Source organism: Oncorhynchus gorbuscha, linkage group LG11 (assembly GCF_021184085.1).
Source record: "Oncorhynchus gorbuscha isolate QuinsamMale2020 ecotype Even-year linkage group LG11, OgorEven_v1.0, whole genome shotgun sequence".
Taxonomy (NCBI): domain Eukaryota; kingdom Metazoa; phylum Chordata; class Actinopteri; order Salmoniformes; family Salmonidae; genus Oncorhynchus; species Oncorhynchus gorbuscha.
The window spans coordinates 40,921,648-40,939,374 of NC_060183.1; the positions used below are offsets into that span (position 1 = coordinate 40,921,648).

Genomic DNA, 17,727 nt, shown 5'->3' on the forward strand with positions numbered 1-17,727 from the left:
GGCTGGCTGGTGGAACTGAATGATTCAGGTTGTCTGGCCGATCTAGAAGATCTTGGCAGACTGGCACTTCTGGCGGATCCTGGCAGACTGGTGATGCTGGGCTGACTGGCGGCGCTGGGCAGACTGGGAATACTGGCGGCGCTGAACAGGCGGGAGACTCCAACAGCGCAGGAGAGGAGAAAAGCTCTGGCTGCGCTAAACAGGCGAGGCGCACTGGACGCGCTGGGCCGACTGGGATCACTGGTGGCGCTGAACAGACAGGAGACTCCGGCAGGAGAGGAGAAAGGCTCTGGCTGCGCTAAACAGGCGGGAGACTCCAACAGCGCAGGAGAGGAGAACAGCTCTGGCTGCGCTAAACAGGCGAGGCGCACTGGACGCGCTGGAGCCGACTGAGAGCACTGGTGGCACTGGTGGTGCTGGACAGACAGGAGACTCCGGCAGCGCAGGAGAGGAGAAAGGCTCTGCTGCACTAAACAGGCGACTGAACAGGCGAACAGCTCTGGCGCACTGCGCACTGGACGCTGGGCCGACTGGGAGCACTGGTGGCGCTGGACAGACAGGAGACTCCGGCAGCGCAGGAGAGGAGAAAGGCTCTGGCTGCGCTGAAACAGGCACTGGAGACTCCGATAGCACAGGAGCGCAGGGAGGAAAAGCACTGGCTGTGCTGAACAGGCTGAACAGGCGCACTGGAGGCCTGGTGCGTGGTGCTGGAACTGGTGGTACTGGCGCGAGGACACGCACAGGAAGCCTGGTGCGGGGAGCTGCTACCGGAGGACTGGTGTGTAGAGGTAGCTCTGGATAGACCGGACCGTGCAGGCGCACTGGAGCTCTTGAGCACCGAGCCTGCCCAAGCTTACCTGGCTCGATGCCCACTCTAGCCCGGCCAATAGGAAGGGCTGGTATGTATCGCAGCTGGCTCTGCACCCGCACTGGAAACACCGTGCGCTCCATAGCATAACACGGTGCCTGCCCGGTCTCTCTAGCCCAATGGTGAGCACAGGGAGTATGCGCAGGTCTCCTACCTGGCATAACTATTCTCCCTTTTAGCCCCCCCCCCCCAATATTTTTTGGGGGGTGACTTTCCGGTTTCCAACCGCGTCGCCGTGCTGCCTCCTCATACTTGCGCCTCTCCGCTTTAGCTGCTTCTATTTCCTCCTTGGGACGGCGATATTCTCCCGACTGCGCCCAGGGTCCTTTTCCATCTAATATCATCTCCCAAGACCAGAAGTCCTCATATTGCTGCTCCTCACAATTAACAGGGAGAGTAGGCTCAGGTCTGACTCCTGACTCTGCCACTCTCTCTGCGCTTTCCCCGTTACCTACGGTTTTCGCTCTGTAAAGCCGTGCTTTCCTTTTCGATTTCATACGTGTATAGCCCTCTTCGCATTGCTGTAGGGAATCCCAGGCGGGCTCCTGCACTCGCTCTGGGTCGGCCGCCCACCTGTCGATTTCTTCCCACGTCGTATAATCCCTGTTTCTGCCGTCCATAACGTCCTCCTTTAGATCCTGCCAGTTCACACGCTGCTCGGTCTGTGAATGGTGGTGGGTGATTCTGTAACGTAGTTCATCTGTTGTTTGAAGAGAGTCAGACCGAAATGCAGCGTGTAGGTTACTCATGACTTTTAATGAAGATAATGCGGTACATGAAATAACTGAAAATACAAAAACAACAAACGAGTGAAACTAATTACAGCCTATCTGGTGACTAACACAGAGACAGGTACAATCACCCACGAAATACAACGCGCACTCAGGCTACCTAAATACGGTTCCCAATCCGAGACAACGAGAATCAGCTGACTCCAATTAGGAATCGCCTCAGGCAGCCAAGCCTAACTAGACACACCCCTAATAATACACAATCCCAATTAATACAAACCCCAATACGAAACACAACATATAAACCCATGTCACACCCTGGCCTACCCAAACATATAACAAAAACACAAGATGCAATGACCAAGGCGTGACAAAAATGTAGCTAACGGTGACATTCTATTGAAATTAATACTTGCATAGTGGAGACTTTTGATAAGACATGTAGCTAGCTAAACAATGAACCATAATCCCAAATCATGATTATGAAGAGCAACACTTATGCAGTTCTACTACAGAATATATATGTTTTTTTGAAGGATTAAAAAAAAACAGGATTACCTACCAGCTCAAATAGACAGAAGAGGGCCATATGGCAGACCAATCCGAACTCGGCATGTCCAGCCATTCATTATCTCAGCCAATCATAGTTAGCGGGAAGGTTGCTGGCTTTTTCTGTGGCGAAACCAACGAGGCTCATAATTTAACAATTGTATTCGTATTTACAAATGGCGTACAAGTTTGTTATTAAGGCACATGAAAGTTCACATGTTCCAGAAGGCATTTCTGCCCCAAAAAACACAGTTTTAGTTCAAATGTGTTCCTGTGAAGTAGTGACCCGTGGCATATGCCTAGTTTCCTGAAATTAGTCACAAATATCTACATAAATATGACAGATCTTGCTTCTATTGCCTGTTTTGTTTGTTTAATATACAACAGCAATATTTTGGATAAAGCAATTGTACAGATTCGGCTATTTTTTTTATTTTGTTATGCTGTAATAAAGGCTTTACAAACGTTTTTCGTTAGAACAGACTTGTAGTATTACTTACAATTTATTTAGTGTTGTTTACACTGTTCCCAACAGGCAGAAAAATAATACTGTAATCTCACAGCACCTGTTTGTCACACATAATATGCACGCAGGTCTCGCTACTATTTTTTAACACAGTGTGACCATCGGGCTCTTCTTGAGTCATTTTTGTGTCTCCATTATTTAATCAAACCGTGTGCTTGAAGCATCAAACAAGCTCAGTGCATATGTAGTTGATTTTATTCAAACACACATGGTCTGTCAGGACGACTCTCGGTCAACCAAGATTTTTTTTTAGTCGGGAACAGCCTTACTTGCAATAAGTCCTAAGCAAAGTTTCCCACTGGGCACAGAAGTCAGTTCAACATCTAGTTTTGATTTACATTTGGATGAGTTGTCAACTAACGTGAATTCAACTTGAAATCAACAAAAAATGTCACCATATCATTGGATTTAGGTTAAAAGTTGGGGATGAAAAGATGGAAATGCCCTTACGTCGAGGACTTTTTGCAGCTCCAACCAGTTTTCCACGTTGATTCAACGTCATGATATTGATGGAATAGTGCCATTCAGGACGAGACAGTTCTAGTAGGCCAGCCAGAGCAGCCCATCCACCCCCCCCCCATTCTGTAACAGATATGTTATGTCTGTTAATGCCCAGTCATAACACAGGCCTGAGGAGCTGCTCCTTAACGACTTGACACACTGTTGAACTTTATACAGTGGATCAACACACTCTGACTGCTCTAGATTACATACAGTGCATTCGGAAAGTATTCAGACCCCTTGACTTTTTCCACATTTAGATGCTTTACAGCATTATTCTAAACTTGATCAATCTACACACAATACCCCATAATGACAAAGCAAAAACTGGGTTTTTAGAAATGTTTGCAAATCGAATCAAATCAAATGTTTATTTGTCACGTGCGCCGAATACAACAGATGTAGACCTTACAGTGAAATGCTTACTTACAGGCTCTAACCAATAGTGCAAAAAAAGGTATTAGGTGAAGAATAGGTAAGTAAAGAAATAAAACAACAGTAAAAAGACAGGCTATATACAGTAGCGAGGCTACATCCAGACACCGGTTCGTCAGGCTGATTGAGGTAGTATGTACATGTAGATATGTTTAAAGTGACTATGCATATATGATGAACAGAGAGTAGCAATAGCGTAAAAGAGGGGGTGGGGGGTGGGACACAATGCAGATAGCCCGGTTAGCCAATGTGCGGGAGCACAGGTTGATCGGCCCAATTGAGGTCGTATGTACATTAATGTATAGTTAAAGTGATTATGCATATAAGATCAACAGAGACATGGCATGTGAAGGGTCAGCAGCCTCTGGGCTGGAGAGGGAGCCTGTGGATGGTTGAGGTGTTAAACTTGCCCCCAGTTGGACCTGAACCCATCACAGAACACATGCTCGAGGAGGACATTTTGAAACTAAATCCCTGTTGATTGTTCACCAATTTGTAAGTCGCTCTGGATAAGAGCGTCTGCTAAATGACTTAAATGTAAATGTAGAGAGTAGCAGCAGCGTAAAAGAGGGGTTGGGGGGGCACACAATGCAAATAGTCCGGGTAGACATTTGATTACCTGTTCAGGAGTCTTATGGCTTGGGGGTAAAAACTGTTGAGAAGCCTTTTTGTCCTAGACTTGGCACTCCGGTACCACTTGCCATGCGGTAGTAGAGAGAACAGTCTATGACTGGGGTGGCTGGGGTCAATTTTTAGGGCCTTCCTCTGACATCGCCTGGTGTGGAAGTCCTGGATGGCAGGAAGCTTAGCCCCAGTAATGTCCTGGGCTGTACGCACTACGTACACACTATAAAATAGAAACTATCACATTTACATAAGTATTCAGACCCTTTACTCAGTACTTTGTTGAAGCACCTTTGGCAGCGATTACAACCTAAAGTCTTCTTGGGTATGACGCTTACAAGGTTGGCTCACCTGTATTTGATGAGTTTCTCCCATTCTTCTCTGCAGATCCTCTCAAGCTCTGTCAGGTTGGATGGGGAGCATTGGTGTACAGCTATTTTCAGGTCTCTCCAAAGATGTTCGGTTGGGTTCAAGGTCAGGCTCTGGCTGGGCGACTCAAGGATTCAGAGACTTGTCGTCCTGCCACAACCATGCTTCACTGTAGATTGTGATGGTGCCAGGTTTCCTCCAGACGTGACATTCAGGCCTAAGAGTTCAAACTTGGTTTCATTAAACCAGAGAATCTTGTTTCTCTTGGTCTGAGAGTCTTTAGTCTTTATCTCCAAGCGGGCTGTCATGTGCCTTTTACTCAGGAGTGGCTTCCGTCTTGCCACTCTACCATAAAGGCCTGATTGGTGGAGTGCTGTCCTTCTGGAAGGTTCTCCCATCTCCACAGAGGTACTCTAGAGCTCTGTCAGACTGACCATCGGTTTCTTGGTCACCCCCCTGACAAAGGCCCTTCTCCCCTGATTGCTCAGTTTGGCCAGGTGACCAGCTCTAGGAACAGTCTTGGTGGTTCCAAACTTCTTTCATTTAGAATGATGGAGGCCACTGTGTTCTTGGGGACCTTCAGAGCTGCTGAAATGTTTTGGTACAATCCTGTCTCGGGGCTCTTTGACAATTCCTTTGACATGGCTTGGTTTTTGCTCTGACATGCACTGTTAGCTGTGGGACCCTATATAGACAGGTGTGTGCCTTTCCAAATCATGTCCAATCAATGGAATTTACCACCGGTGAACTACAATCGAGTTGTAGAAACATCTCAAGGATGATCAATGGAAACAGGATGCACCTGATCTCAATTTTGAGTCTCATAGCAAAGAGTCTGAATACTTATGTAAATAAGGCATTTTTTTCTACATTTTCACTTTTTGTCATTATGTGGTATTGTGTGTAGATTGATGAGGGAAAAAATGTATTTAATCAATTGAACAAGTCAAGGGGTTTGAATAGTTTCCCCAACGCACTCTAGATGTAGCTATGGCCTGCCTGGGTGCCAGCCTTAGGTTTTAGTTCCCGTACTCTCAGAGAAACACAGACTGCCAGCCAGGTGAAAAGATTGCTCTAACATGGGCATGTTTATTTCTCTCTTACTTTGACATTTTTAGTTTTGTCTTAGTAGGCTTGGCTCAGTGTGTGTGTGTGTGTGTGTGTGTGTGTGTGTGTGTGTGTGTGTGTGTGTGTGTGTGTGTGTGTGTGTGTGTGTGTGTGTGTGTGTGTGTGTGTGTGTGTGTGTGTGTGTGTGTGTGTGTGTGTGTGTGTGTGTGTGTGTGTGTGTGTGTGTGTGCGTGTGCGTGCGCGGGTTTTTACGGATGCGTGTGTTGGACAGACCGTTCCCGACCCTCGGCACAGCTCTACAGTAATAGTGGATGCCACTTTCTCTACCATCTAGGCCTAGACCAGGACTGAAGGTTTTGTCATCCCTAATGTGTGTTTTACACAAGACAACATTGAGTTGCCACTGTGTAAGAAACTAGCACATTAGGAAGTATAGGGATGTTTCTCTAAGGTTTTAGTGCGCGCAGGCTGAAACTATAGAATGGGATGTACACTACAGTTAGGAGGACACTGTTCAGTACTGTAGTCTGCTGGCTCGCACCGCTCCTTCTGTCAGACAAATCAGATGCATATGGAATTCCATTTTTTTCCTCCCCCGGCCGGTCACATTTATGGTCTATTTCGGTTCTATTTTTCAATTTGATGACCTCCTCAGATGGATTGACGTTTCTCTTCTCTGCTGCTGATGTGTTTTCAACGTCCTGCCGTGTCCTGACCAGAACAGAGAGCCTCACCGCAGTACTGACGACTCACTGAGAGCGAGACGCAGAGACACGGAGGGGAGGGAGGGCGAGCTCCAGCCTACAGGAAACAAGCTAGCTAACACATTGCCCTGTGGAGCAGCTCCTGCTGGGAGTTAAAACACGGCCCGTGTGTCTGTGTATTGGCACCTGACGCCGTGCCAATAATTCAGATATACCAGTTTATTGAGGGCAATGAAGACAGCGGTGTGTATGTGTTTGCAGAGCCTGGTCTCTCTGCCGTTTCCCTCAGTGGGCTGACAGAGCCACAGTCAGGAAATCAGCTTTTACATCCGTGTTTTCCCATTCTGATTTCCACCAACAGACCTCTCTCTCTCAGACCTCAATATATAGGGAGAGTCAGAGGGCTGAAATTAATCCCATGTGTTTGAACTTCGAGGAAAGTGTCTGTGTGAGAGATTTTAGAATAACAAAACCTGTAGTTGCTATTAGTCTCAGCCAGCCAGGCCCCCAGCTCAGTCTCACTGTTTGGCCCCCGCCAACAAGCTAGGTATGAGACAGGAGGAGGAGGAGGAGGGAAGATGGGCACAGTAGCCTAGCAGTCCCAGGCGATGTCCCAAAAGGCACCCCGGGTCCCAAATGGTGCACAGGGCTCTGGTAAGAAGTAGTGCACTATATATGGAATATGGTGTCATTTGGGCCGCAGACCTAATCTAGAACAACACCCGCCAGCCACGCACTAGCGTAGGATGTCTGTGCCACTCTACAAGCTCTGGTACAGGAACTATTGGGTTACTACAGGTCAGACTCCCCAAGTCAAGTCTGGGCCAGGGGACTGTAAACTATTCCGTCTGGGTCTACAAACGTTATACTTTCTAGATCGCTCTGCTCACACACACACACACACACACACACACACACACACACACACACACACACACACACACACACACACACACACACACACACACACACACACACACACACACACACACACACACACACACACACACACACACACACACACACACACACACACACACACACACACACACACACACACACACACACACACTCTCACTCCAAGAAGCCAGCCATAGAGCCCGTCGCCCCATCCCTCCCTCTTTCCACCCTCTTTTCAGAAAGCGAAAGAAAAACAAATGGAGGAAAGGCTTCTGAGTTCTGAGGCTTCTGGGTAGAGAGTGGGTTTGATAAGCAGACTGGAGCGCTGAATGGTGGGAGCCCAGAGCCTGCTACACATACACATATACAGTGCCTTCAGATAGTATTCACACCACTTGACCTTTTCCACATTTTGTTGTTACAAAGTGGAATAACCATGTATTTAATTGTCACTTCTATTCACTCTGTCATTTAGGTTAGTACTGTGGAGTAACTACAGTGTTGTTGATCCATCCTCAGTTTTTCCTGTAACTTCCATTAAACTGTAACTGTTTAAAAGTCACCGTTGGCTTCATGGTGAAATCCCGAAGTGGTTTCTTTCCTCTCCGGCAACTGAGTTAGGAAAAACACTTGTATCTTTGTAGTGACCGGGTGTATTGATTTACCATCCAAAGTGTAATTAATAGCTTCACCATGCTCAAAGGGATATTTAATGTCTGCGTTTTATTACTCATCTACCAATAGGTGCCCTTTTGTGAGGCATTGGAAAACCTCCATGGCCTTTGGTGTCGCAGCTGTGTTTGAAATTCACTGCTCAACTGAAGGACCTTGCAGATACTTGTATGTGTGGGGTACAGAGATGGGGTAGTCTTTCAAAAATCTTGTTAAACACAATTTTTGCACACAGAGTGAGTCCATGCAATTTATTATGTGACTTCTTAAGCTTATTTTTAGGCTTGCCATAACAAAGGTGTTGAATACTTATTGACTCGAGACATTTGAGCTTTTACTTTTTTATTAATTTGCAAACATTTAGAAAAACATCATTCCACTTTGACGTTATGGGGTGTTGTGTGTAGATTATTGACACAAAATCTCAATTTAATCCGTTTTAAATTCAGGCTGTAACACAAAATGTGGAAAAGGTTGAGGGTGTGAATACTTTCTGAAGGCACTGTGTGTATACATATACACACACACACGCACATACACACACTGTTCTGTAGTCTGGGCAATGAGGCTGTGTTCCTGTCATCACTGAGGCTGCTAGACAAATTATGGTAGCGGTCCGCCTCGCGCTGCAGGACTCCTCAGTCTGCCAGAGTAGAGCCACCATGACGTCCTGGATGAGCTGTCACTACTACTGCCCAGTTCACATGAACACAGGAGGGGGGACTGCAGAGCACACACACATACTTCACCCATGTACCCAAGCAGACTAAAAGGCAGACAAACACATAAGGTGGCACAATTCTCTCTCCCTCTCTCTTCTTAAGGCTGCTTCCCAATCCCATGCACTTCAATCCCCGCCCTTCATGTCACTCTCCTTGTGCTCGGGAATTCACTCTGCCTCCATTGACCAAACCACAGCGTGCAGTCTACAGATTTATCTCAAACAAGAACTGCAGTGGGCAGCGTTCCACTTTGCTCCTTAACATAAATCAACATTTGTATATTTGACTGTTCGCTTGTGTAACTTGCTCTCTGCAACATGCTACTTAGTTGGTCTTAGCAAGATTGCAAATGTGTCTGTATCTCACTGGAGTCAGCTAGCCAGCTAGCTAACAATTAGCATTAGGAGCTAAGACACATCACAAGTCCAGTGAGATACGGCAAATCTTGCTAGCAAACTTTTACTCGAATACAGGCCGGAACCCGTGGTGCAACAACTTGTTTCTTTATCAGAGAGGACAAGGTGAAGAATGTTCTAACATCTTTGTCTGAACATACATATCTATTTAAATCTAATTAGGGTCGCCTGGGAAACACTGACCAACACTTTGGTTCCTACTCTGTCACAACCATCTCCTCCCATATTTTTCTTCATTCGTTTTCATGCCAACCTAAACTGCATTCCAAGTGTCCACAGTATTCCAACCATGAAATTAGAATGATCATTCTATTTCTGTGATTCCAACCGTTTTCCCAAGTGTTTTGATCTATATACACAAGTAAAATTGCAGTATTTGGTACAAAAATTGCAATTAGATATGTTCCTGTATTGTGCAGCCCTACACATACAAACACATACACTGAGTGTATAAAACATTATGAACACCTGCTCTTTCCATGACATAGACTGACCAGGTGAAAGCTGTGATGTCACTTGTTAAATCCACTTCAATCTGTGTAGATGAAAGGGAGGAGACAGGCCAAAGAAGGATTTTTAAGCCTCGAGACAATTGAGACACGGATTGTGTGGGTGTGCCATTCAGAGGGTGAATGGGGCAAGACAAAAGATTGAAGATTGCCTTAGAACGGGGTATGGTAGTATGTGCCAGGCACACCGGTTTGTATCAAGCACAGCAACGCTGCTGGGTTTTTAACGCTCAACAGTTCCCTGTGTGTATTAGGAATGCTCCACCACCCAAAGGACATCCAGCCTACTTGACACAACTGTGGGAAGCATTGGAGTCAACATGGGCCAGCAACACTTTGGAACGCTTTCAACACCTTGTACAGTTCACACCCCGAGGAACTGAGGCTGTCTTGAGGGCAAAGGGGGGGGGGTTGCAACTCAATATCAGGAGGGTGTTCTTAATGTTTTGTACACTCAGTGTATATATAATATGCCATTTAGCAGATGTTTTTATGCTCTACCAACTGAGCCACCAAGGACCACTATATACACACGCTTCACCGAAGCACATGGGCAGACACTCATAATGTACGCTTCGCACACAGACTCAAGTGCACAGTCAGAGACACGCCATCCAACACACACATACAAGGAGGACACACATTTCAATGTGATCTTAGTGGCTGATTTAAAGGGGATCTCTCCCAAGGACCATACAGCAGAACTTGTATAGCAATAGGTTGGCTGATATTCTATTACTATAGAACGTTCATTATGTAAGTAATACCCCCAGGCTTGTCTGTTTTTTCCATTGTCCGATTCGGACGGGATTAGTTTTTATGAAATTGCCCCCTGTGTAAATCTTTTTTTAAATTATTTTTATGTACTGTTATGATGGAAGACTGGAGGCTGTTCTAGGCATGAACGGTGCAAAACGGCTGCCAGCTAAACTGGTTGAAATAAATATGCTAATAGTTTGCCTATCAGATCGAAATTGAACTCTGGTACATCTTGTTTCCATTTCCTGGTTGGAGTCCACCTAGAGTAAAAATTGACTGAATAATAGTTTGCCTAATGTCAGTTTATATGACAAAACAAGCAATGTGTAGAGATTCAATTGTACCATCTAAACCGCTATGAAATACACTATATATACAAAAGTATGTCGACACCCCTTCAAATTAGTGGATTTGGCCATTTCAGCCACACCCGTTGCTGACAGGTGTATAAAATTGAGCACACAGCCATGCAATCTCCATAGACAAACATGGCCTTGCTGAAGAGCTCAGGGACTTTTAACCTGGCACCGTCCTAGGACCTTTGTGTGGCCTACCACCTTTCCAACAAGTCAGTTCGTCAAATATTTGCCCTGCTCGAGCTGCCCCAGTCAACTGTAAGTGCTGTTATTTTGAGGTGGAAACGTCTAGGAGCAACAACAGCTCAGCCGCGAAGTGGTAGGCCACACAAACAGAATGGGGCCGCCGAGTGCTGAAGCGCATAGCGCGTAAGATTCATCTGTCCTCTGTTGCAACACTTACTACCGAGTTCCAAACTGCAACTAGAAACATTGTCAGCACAAGTGTTCGTCGGGAGTTTCATGAAATGGGTTTCCATGGCCGAGCAACCGCATGCAAGCCTAAGATCACCATGTGCAATAACAAGCATCGGCTGGAGTGGTGTAAAGCTTGCCGCCATTAGACTCTGGAGCAGTGGAAACGTGTTCTCTGGAGTGATGAATCACGCTTCACCATCTGGCAGTCCGGCAAACAAATCTGGGTTTGGCGGATGCCAGGAGAACGTTACCTACCCCAATGCATAGTTCCAACTGTAAAGTTTGGAGGAGGAATAATGGTCTGGGGCTGTGTTTCATGGTTCGGGCCCCTTAGTTCCAGTGAAGGAAAGTCTTAACGCTACAGCATACAATGACATTCTAGATGATTCTGTGCTTTTAACTTTGTGGCAACAGTTTGGGGAAAGCCCTTTCCTGTTTCAGCATAACAATGCATCCGTGCACAAATCAAGGTCCATACAGAAATATTTTGTTGATCGGTGTGGAAGAACTTGACTGGCCTGCACAGAGCCCTGACCTCAGGAAAGGGGGGGACCAACTCCATATTAAAGCCTTCCCAGAAGAGTGGAGGCTGTTATAGCAGCAAAGGGGGGGACCAACTCCATATTAAAGCCTTCCCAGAAGAGTGAAGGCTGTTATAGCAGCAAAGGGAGGACCAACTCCATATTAATGCCCTTGATTTTGGAATGAGATGTTTGACAAGCAAGTGTCCACATACTTTTGACCATGTTGTGTATTTCAACCTGTCTAGGAATAGCCTAATATTGGCTTTCAGTTAGGAGAAAGTATAAATAGTATCAATAAGAACCATAAACTGCATGCAGACATTTTAATTAACTGATGTATTCGGCAATTTATCAATTCATTGGCACACTATCATTTACTTAATCTTTAAAAAAAGACAAATAGTCTCTGGGAACGTTGATATATGACAAAACGGATAGGACTTTGTTTGCATAACACTTTATAGCACTTTGTACATAGCTCTTTGCATCAATTTGTTCTCATGTTCTTGCCCAAACTGGGTGCAGCACCGTAAAACTCTGTAATATCCCTCAATACACAGTGATGACGATTCACACTAGATAAATATTATCAAAGGACCTGGGAGTTTGTATTAAAAAAATATATATTAAAAAACGGTAGGTTTTTGGGGACTGGAATAATAATCTTCCCGCCAAGTAAAAATGATAGATATGGCAGATTCGGACAAGATATGGGCTTTAACTAACTACCTGTAATAGTAGTACATCACAGTAATAGCGCAAACAGTCAAAGAGATTTGGGCCTGAAGCTCTTCGTCTGGCTTGGCTTTGTCTCCGTCTCTGCTTCTGTGAATTGGTGATTAGCATCTTCCCTTTTATCTTGTTTTTAATTCCCCGGGGGTTGCAGCCCCGTGGCCCCTGGTGACGCATGGCCTTCATCAGAACCCTCCAAACAGGTGGGGCGTGTCAAGACACTGTCAGAGCGTTATGCATGTAGCGCAAATCCCTCTGCGCCGGGCAGATGTGTCTGCGTGATGGACACCGGAGACCTGCCTCACCCCTCTTGAAGTCCTCTCTCTCTCCACTCTCTGCTGTCTCCCCGGGGATTCCTGCTCTCACTGTATCTATATACTGGGAGTTTGATCGATAACTGTTACAATGACACACTTGGCCTGCTAGGTAACATGTCAGGGTTTTTTCGTCAAAGTGTTGATAGAGGTTGAATCGTGAAGTCAGTTGCCTTTTTAAACCAATTTGTAAGTCGCTCTGGATAAGAGCGTCTGCTAAATGACTTAAATGTAAATGTAAATGTAAACCCAACAATCTCTTCAGATTCTGCCGTTCTCCCTTTTTCTCTGTTTTGGGGAGGTGCTGCTTGCTGCTAGTCCACAAAGGACAAGAGAACAGCCAAGGATGCTTCCACATGCATATCAGTCATCTTCCTCCTCATCTTCCTCTCCATCCTCTTCCTGCTCCTCCCTAAGAGAACAGAACATTTCAACCCTGTATTTTGTACCATGTTTGTATTCTTACACTAATGTGATAGGGCGCACGTTGCTGTGTTGTAGCCGTAGCCTATTCCTTTATCATCAATACAATGCCATCACTCACCACCATGGCATCTTGATACCATAAATGCCCGTTGTGACAGAACACCGGCTTCAAAGGGAATGGGATTCTATTTGAATTGATGGAGAGGAACAGATGGAGAGTTCCATATCACCAGATGTGAGTTCACATCACAGTGCTCTATTTGCTGTTCTTTGAACCTCCTCTTTCTCTGATTTTAGGATGGCCCATGTTCTCCAGTTTGACGAGCAAACCAGGAAAGTCAAGGATGCCAACATGCAGGACGAAGACACGTTTGAGATCTCCGATCCACGAAACCCCGTCAACAAACGGCGGAGAGAGGAGAGCAAGAAGATCATGAAGGAGAAGAAGGCCAAGAGGTGAGGGGTTAGGGATTAGGCATGGAGATTAACCCCAGCCATGTGACTGACCAGGCCTCTCCTCTCTTCCTCTCTAAACCTACCACTTCAAAACAACTGTCTCTCCTGAGCGAACTTTGAACCTTGGAATGCCATGAACAACCAAAACAAAGCTATTTCTGAGAAGCTGTCTGAATCCATTCACATCTGAACGAAGGGAACGGCTAACACAAGGCCAGTGTGACTTCAGCCCATCAGGTTTATCCCTCCAATAAAAAAGGAAACGCACATGACCTGGCAGCTATAGCTAATCTAAAACTATCCATCATCAAGACAGTGTCATTTTGAACTGGAATGTGAACCCACATTTCCAAAAATAGGTTAATTCTCTGTCGTACAGTACTGTATGTTGTGATTGCGGGAGCATTGGAAAGTAAAGGCGAAAAGGGGTTGAGAAATGTCGAGAAATGCCCAGGGATCCAGGGAAAGTAGTACGGTGATGGATGATGGTCCCAAGTCATTGACGTCAACATGTCTGATGACCAATGTTGTGAACATGTACGGATAATAAATGTACCTTTTTGTCATAAGGCACACGTTCCTTTTGATGTTTGCAGCTGTGTTTTGTATTCCTCTCTGCGCTTGCTGCGTTTTAAGAACTCCTCAACCATTGGCTTGGGCAGGTGAACGCAACATGGAGGATGCACACTGGGATTTTCACGTGTCCCAGTTGTTTAGTGTCCGTGGAGGCGAGGAACCCAACTCCGACTGTTTACATTTGCCTAATTTTACTAATTTAGCAGATGTTCTAATCCAGAGCGATTTACAGTTAGCGCATTCATCTTAAAGGTAGCAAGGTGAGACAACCACACATCAAAGTTATAGTAAGCAACAGGAATGTCCTTAGTAAAGCAGCGGTCAGCAAAGTCGGCGCTGGTAAGCAAAGACAAGTGTGACTGTTCATGCTAGAAGGGCAACTACCGAGATGGAGAGGAAACCAGCACGCCACCGTATGCTTTTGAGATTTAAGGAGAGAAGATTATGAGAGGAAGTTACTTTAAACAACTTGAGAGAGATCCACCCAGAATGTGTTATGAAAACCTTGACTATGGTGAGGAATGAGCAGTAAGCTGAAAAGGGAGGAGAGACAATGGAACACAGTAGCTGCTGCAGTAGTTTCCCCTTTTACATTGATCTAAGGTCAGTTTAGCGTTGTTCCCCTATAGTTAATATCAGTATCTGGAGAGGGTAAGCTGATCCTGTATCTGTGCCCAAAGCCAACTTTTCCTCATATCTGATATAACAGCAGCTGAGTAGACAGAGCCAGCCAGTGTGACTTCACATGACTGGAATCATAAAAACAGCTCTCCAGCAGAAGTTGTGAAAACTGGTATTAAAGCTCGATTAAGTCCCTGACTCTGTCTTTATTTAAGCACCATAGTTGTATTCCAAATGGCATCCTTTTCCCCATATAGTGCACTACTTGTAACCAGGGCCCATATGGGTCTGGTCAAAAGTAGTGCACTGTATAGGGTGACATTTGGGATGCACATTGAGTCAGTCTGTAGGGCTTCCTCTCTTCTCCATTCCAACCCTGTCAGTTAAAACAGTCAGGCAGGATATGATCTGCCTTCACCCAGCCATTTCACAGTCATTTCACCAGATTGACGCAAGGAACACATAGCTGTGGTGAAATCGAACTAGTGACAATCGAACCTCCTTGCCTCTCTTTTTGAATGTATCGCTCCTTTCCTATTCCATCAACTGAGAGCCATGGGCTCTGGTAAAATAGGGTGGTTCTGGTCTTATGTCATAGTGTACTATATGGGGATGCAATAAGGTGGTTCTGGTCAAAAGTAGTGCACTACACAAAGATTAGGGTGGCATTTAAGACCAGACTAGCCTCTCTGCTTTAATGTAGTGGTTTTGTTAGGGTAAATGATGTAGATTTGCCATGTGTGTGACCAGGAGCAGAGTTTGGCCTGCAAGCCGCCTTTTACTGCTCTTCTGGGTTCATGCTTAACTTCTCATATGGAACAGGAAGGAGAGTTAATGTTCCACTATGAGCCTGGTCGCCCAGCCACGGCCTGGCCCGAGTCTGAGCTGCTGCTGCTGCTAATGTAAAACAGGTGAGAGGCACCATGCTTCAGTTAGACTACCTACTGTAGCCGTGCCAGTGGCTGGCCAATGGTGGGTCACAACCAGTGGTGTAAAAATACTTTTAAACTATGTAAGTCGATTTTTGGTGGTTTCTGTACTTTACTATTTATATTTTTGACTACTTTTACTTGTCTACATTCCTAAAGAAAATGATGTCATTTTTACTCCGTATGTTTTCCTTGACACCTTTTCCACCACTGGTTGGTCACAACCGATTCCCTTTTGGCTTGTGCGTGGCTCATATCAATATTGTCTCTTGGCTAGAAATCATTTCTGTTTACAAAAGCTCTCACAATATTGTGCAGAACAACAAAAACAAATAGACATGAAACAGTCAAGAAATTTAAATATAAGGAGCTAACTACTGTATTAGCTTGATCGAATTATCAGCTGAGAATACAAAAACAGCTTAAGCATAAAGTCATAGTCCCCAGATGATGAGACGCGATTTGTCTGCCGTCCCATTGTGACATATACAATAGCTACTGGCTCCGAGACCGCCCTCCGCAGGGGACACAAAGCCCGAACGCACACCTCACCTCACCACGTCCTCTATTCATTTAAATGGGTCGCCGGTTGAAGAAATTGCTTGAGTGCACTGAGAATTCGAAAAGTATGAAATCCAACCGTCCAACATGCTAGAACATTGCCGTGCATACGTGTACAGGTTTTGAACTATGGTTAAACCATCTTAGCGGTGGTTGGAGAGGGTCGGACAAGACGATGCCACTCCTCTCTCCAGCCCAGCAACACCAGCAGAATACTTAACATTCCCTGGCTTGACCTTGCTATGGCTAGCTCTGGGCAGGAAATACCACTCATGGTTGCTGCTGTCTGTCGGAACGTCCATCCATCGGTCACGTGACTGCTGGGGATGAGATTTGAGGTAATTACGTTATCATGCCCCACCACCGCCATGTTCTCTGCCCTTGTGGACGGGCTGACGGAGGTTACAACTAGCAGACTAATCCTTCTGCTCTCCTAAAAAACACAGTATGCGTGTGTCTGAGCTACATCAGGTTGGCTGGGAAGGATGGCTACTGGGGTTGTCGGATAACATTACAGTTTACCTTGGGCTCTACAGGGCTTTGATGCTGCTTCCCTCAACCCTTCAGATGAGTTTTCCTGCCCATTTCCTGCTGCATATAATGTAAATAACTTGTAACACACACACACACTCCTGCTCCATGGTTTTACTGCACATTTAGCATTCCAATGACCTGTAACCCCCCTCCTCCCAATACACACACACCCTTTCCAGTGACTTTGTAAAGGTATTTTAGTTTGACCTTGCTTCTGATCTACCCTCACCCCCACCCATTTGACATGTTATGAAATGCAGCCTTCCTCCTTGTGTGCTCTTAACCCTGTGTGGCCGGGGAGGTGTGGAGCGGCATAGGAGGACCAGGATGTGGAGTGGGCCACGTGTCTGACCTCTAACCCCTAGCCATGAGTCCTCACAACCTGGCCAAGTCCCCTGTGAGAAGGAACAACCTGGCAGTACGGGGCAGGAGCTGTGTGTGTGTGCCTGTGTCCATGCCCAATTAGAAGGGATGGGATAGCGCACCTAACCTAATCGCCCCTTGGTGACTGTGTCTTTCTCTTTTGCCCTATAGCTTCCCAAAAGTCGGTCCTGGGGCTCCCCCTGGGTGCACGTTTAGTTTTTTGCCAAAGCGCTGCTATAGGAGCTGCTATAGGCCATGGGAATAGAGTCACCAGAGCATGTCCATAAGAAGGGAGCCCATTTGTGTTCATATTAGGGTTATTCATGAGTTGGAGAGAGTGAGCTCAAAGAGGAGAGGGCGAGATCTGAGGGGAAATGCCACTCTGTAGCCTATCATAAAGCAGTATGACCTTGGTGCAACATCCAGCACTATTATTTCAATAGCCTGAATTAAACGGTGAGTGCATTCGCTGAATCTGAGCCATGTGTACTGTGCTTTTACTACCTCGTCTGTCTTTCTAGGTCTCTGTGACCCTCTCTGTCACAGTGCCCTGTTCCTTACTACC

At 45.8% G+C, this 17,727-nt stretch overlaps 1 protein-coding gene across 1 annotated transcript in view; it reads left to right on the forward strand.

The window, feature by feature from the left end:
* cwc27 (CWC27 spliceosome associated cyclophilin) overlaps positions 1–14,158 on the forward strand; it is a 57,407-nt gene extending 43,249 nt beyond the window's left edge. Inside the window, exon 14 of the mRNA XM_046369616.1 lies at positions 13,420–14,158. Within this exon, the coding sequence (XP_046225572.1) occupies positions 13,420–13,582 (163 nt within the window). The 3' untranslated portion in view covers positions 13,583–14,158. The remainder of the gene's footprint in view (positions 1–13,419) is intronic.
* Positions 14,159–17,727: the final 3,569 nt, after the last annotated feature.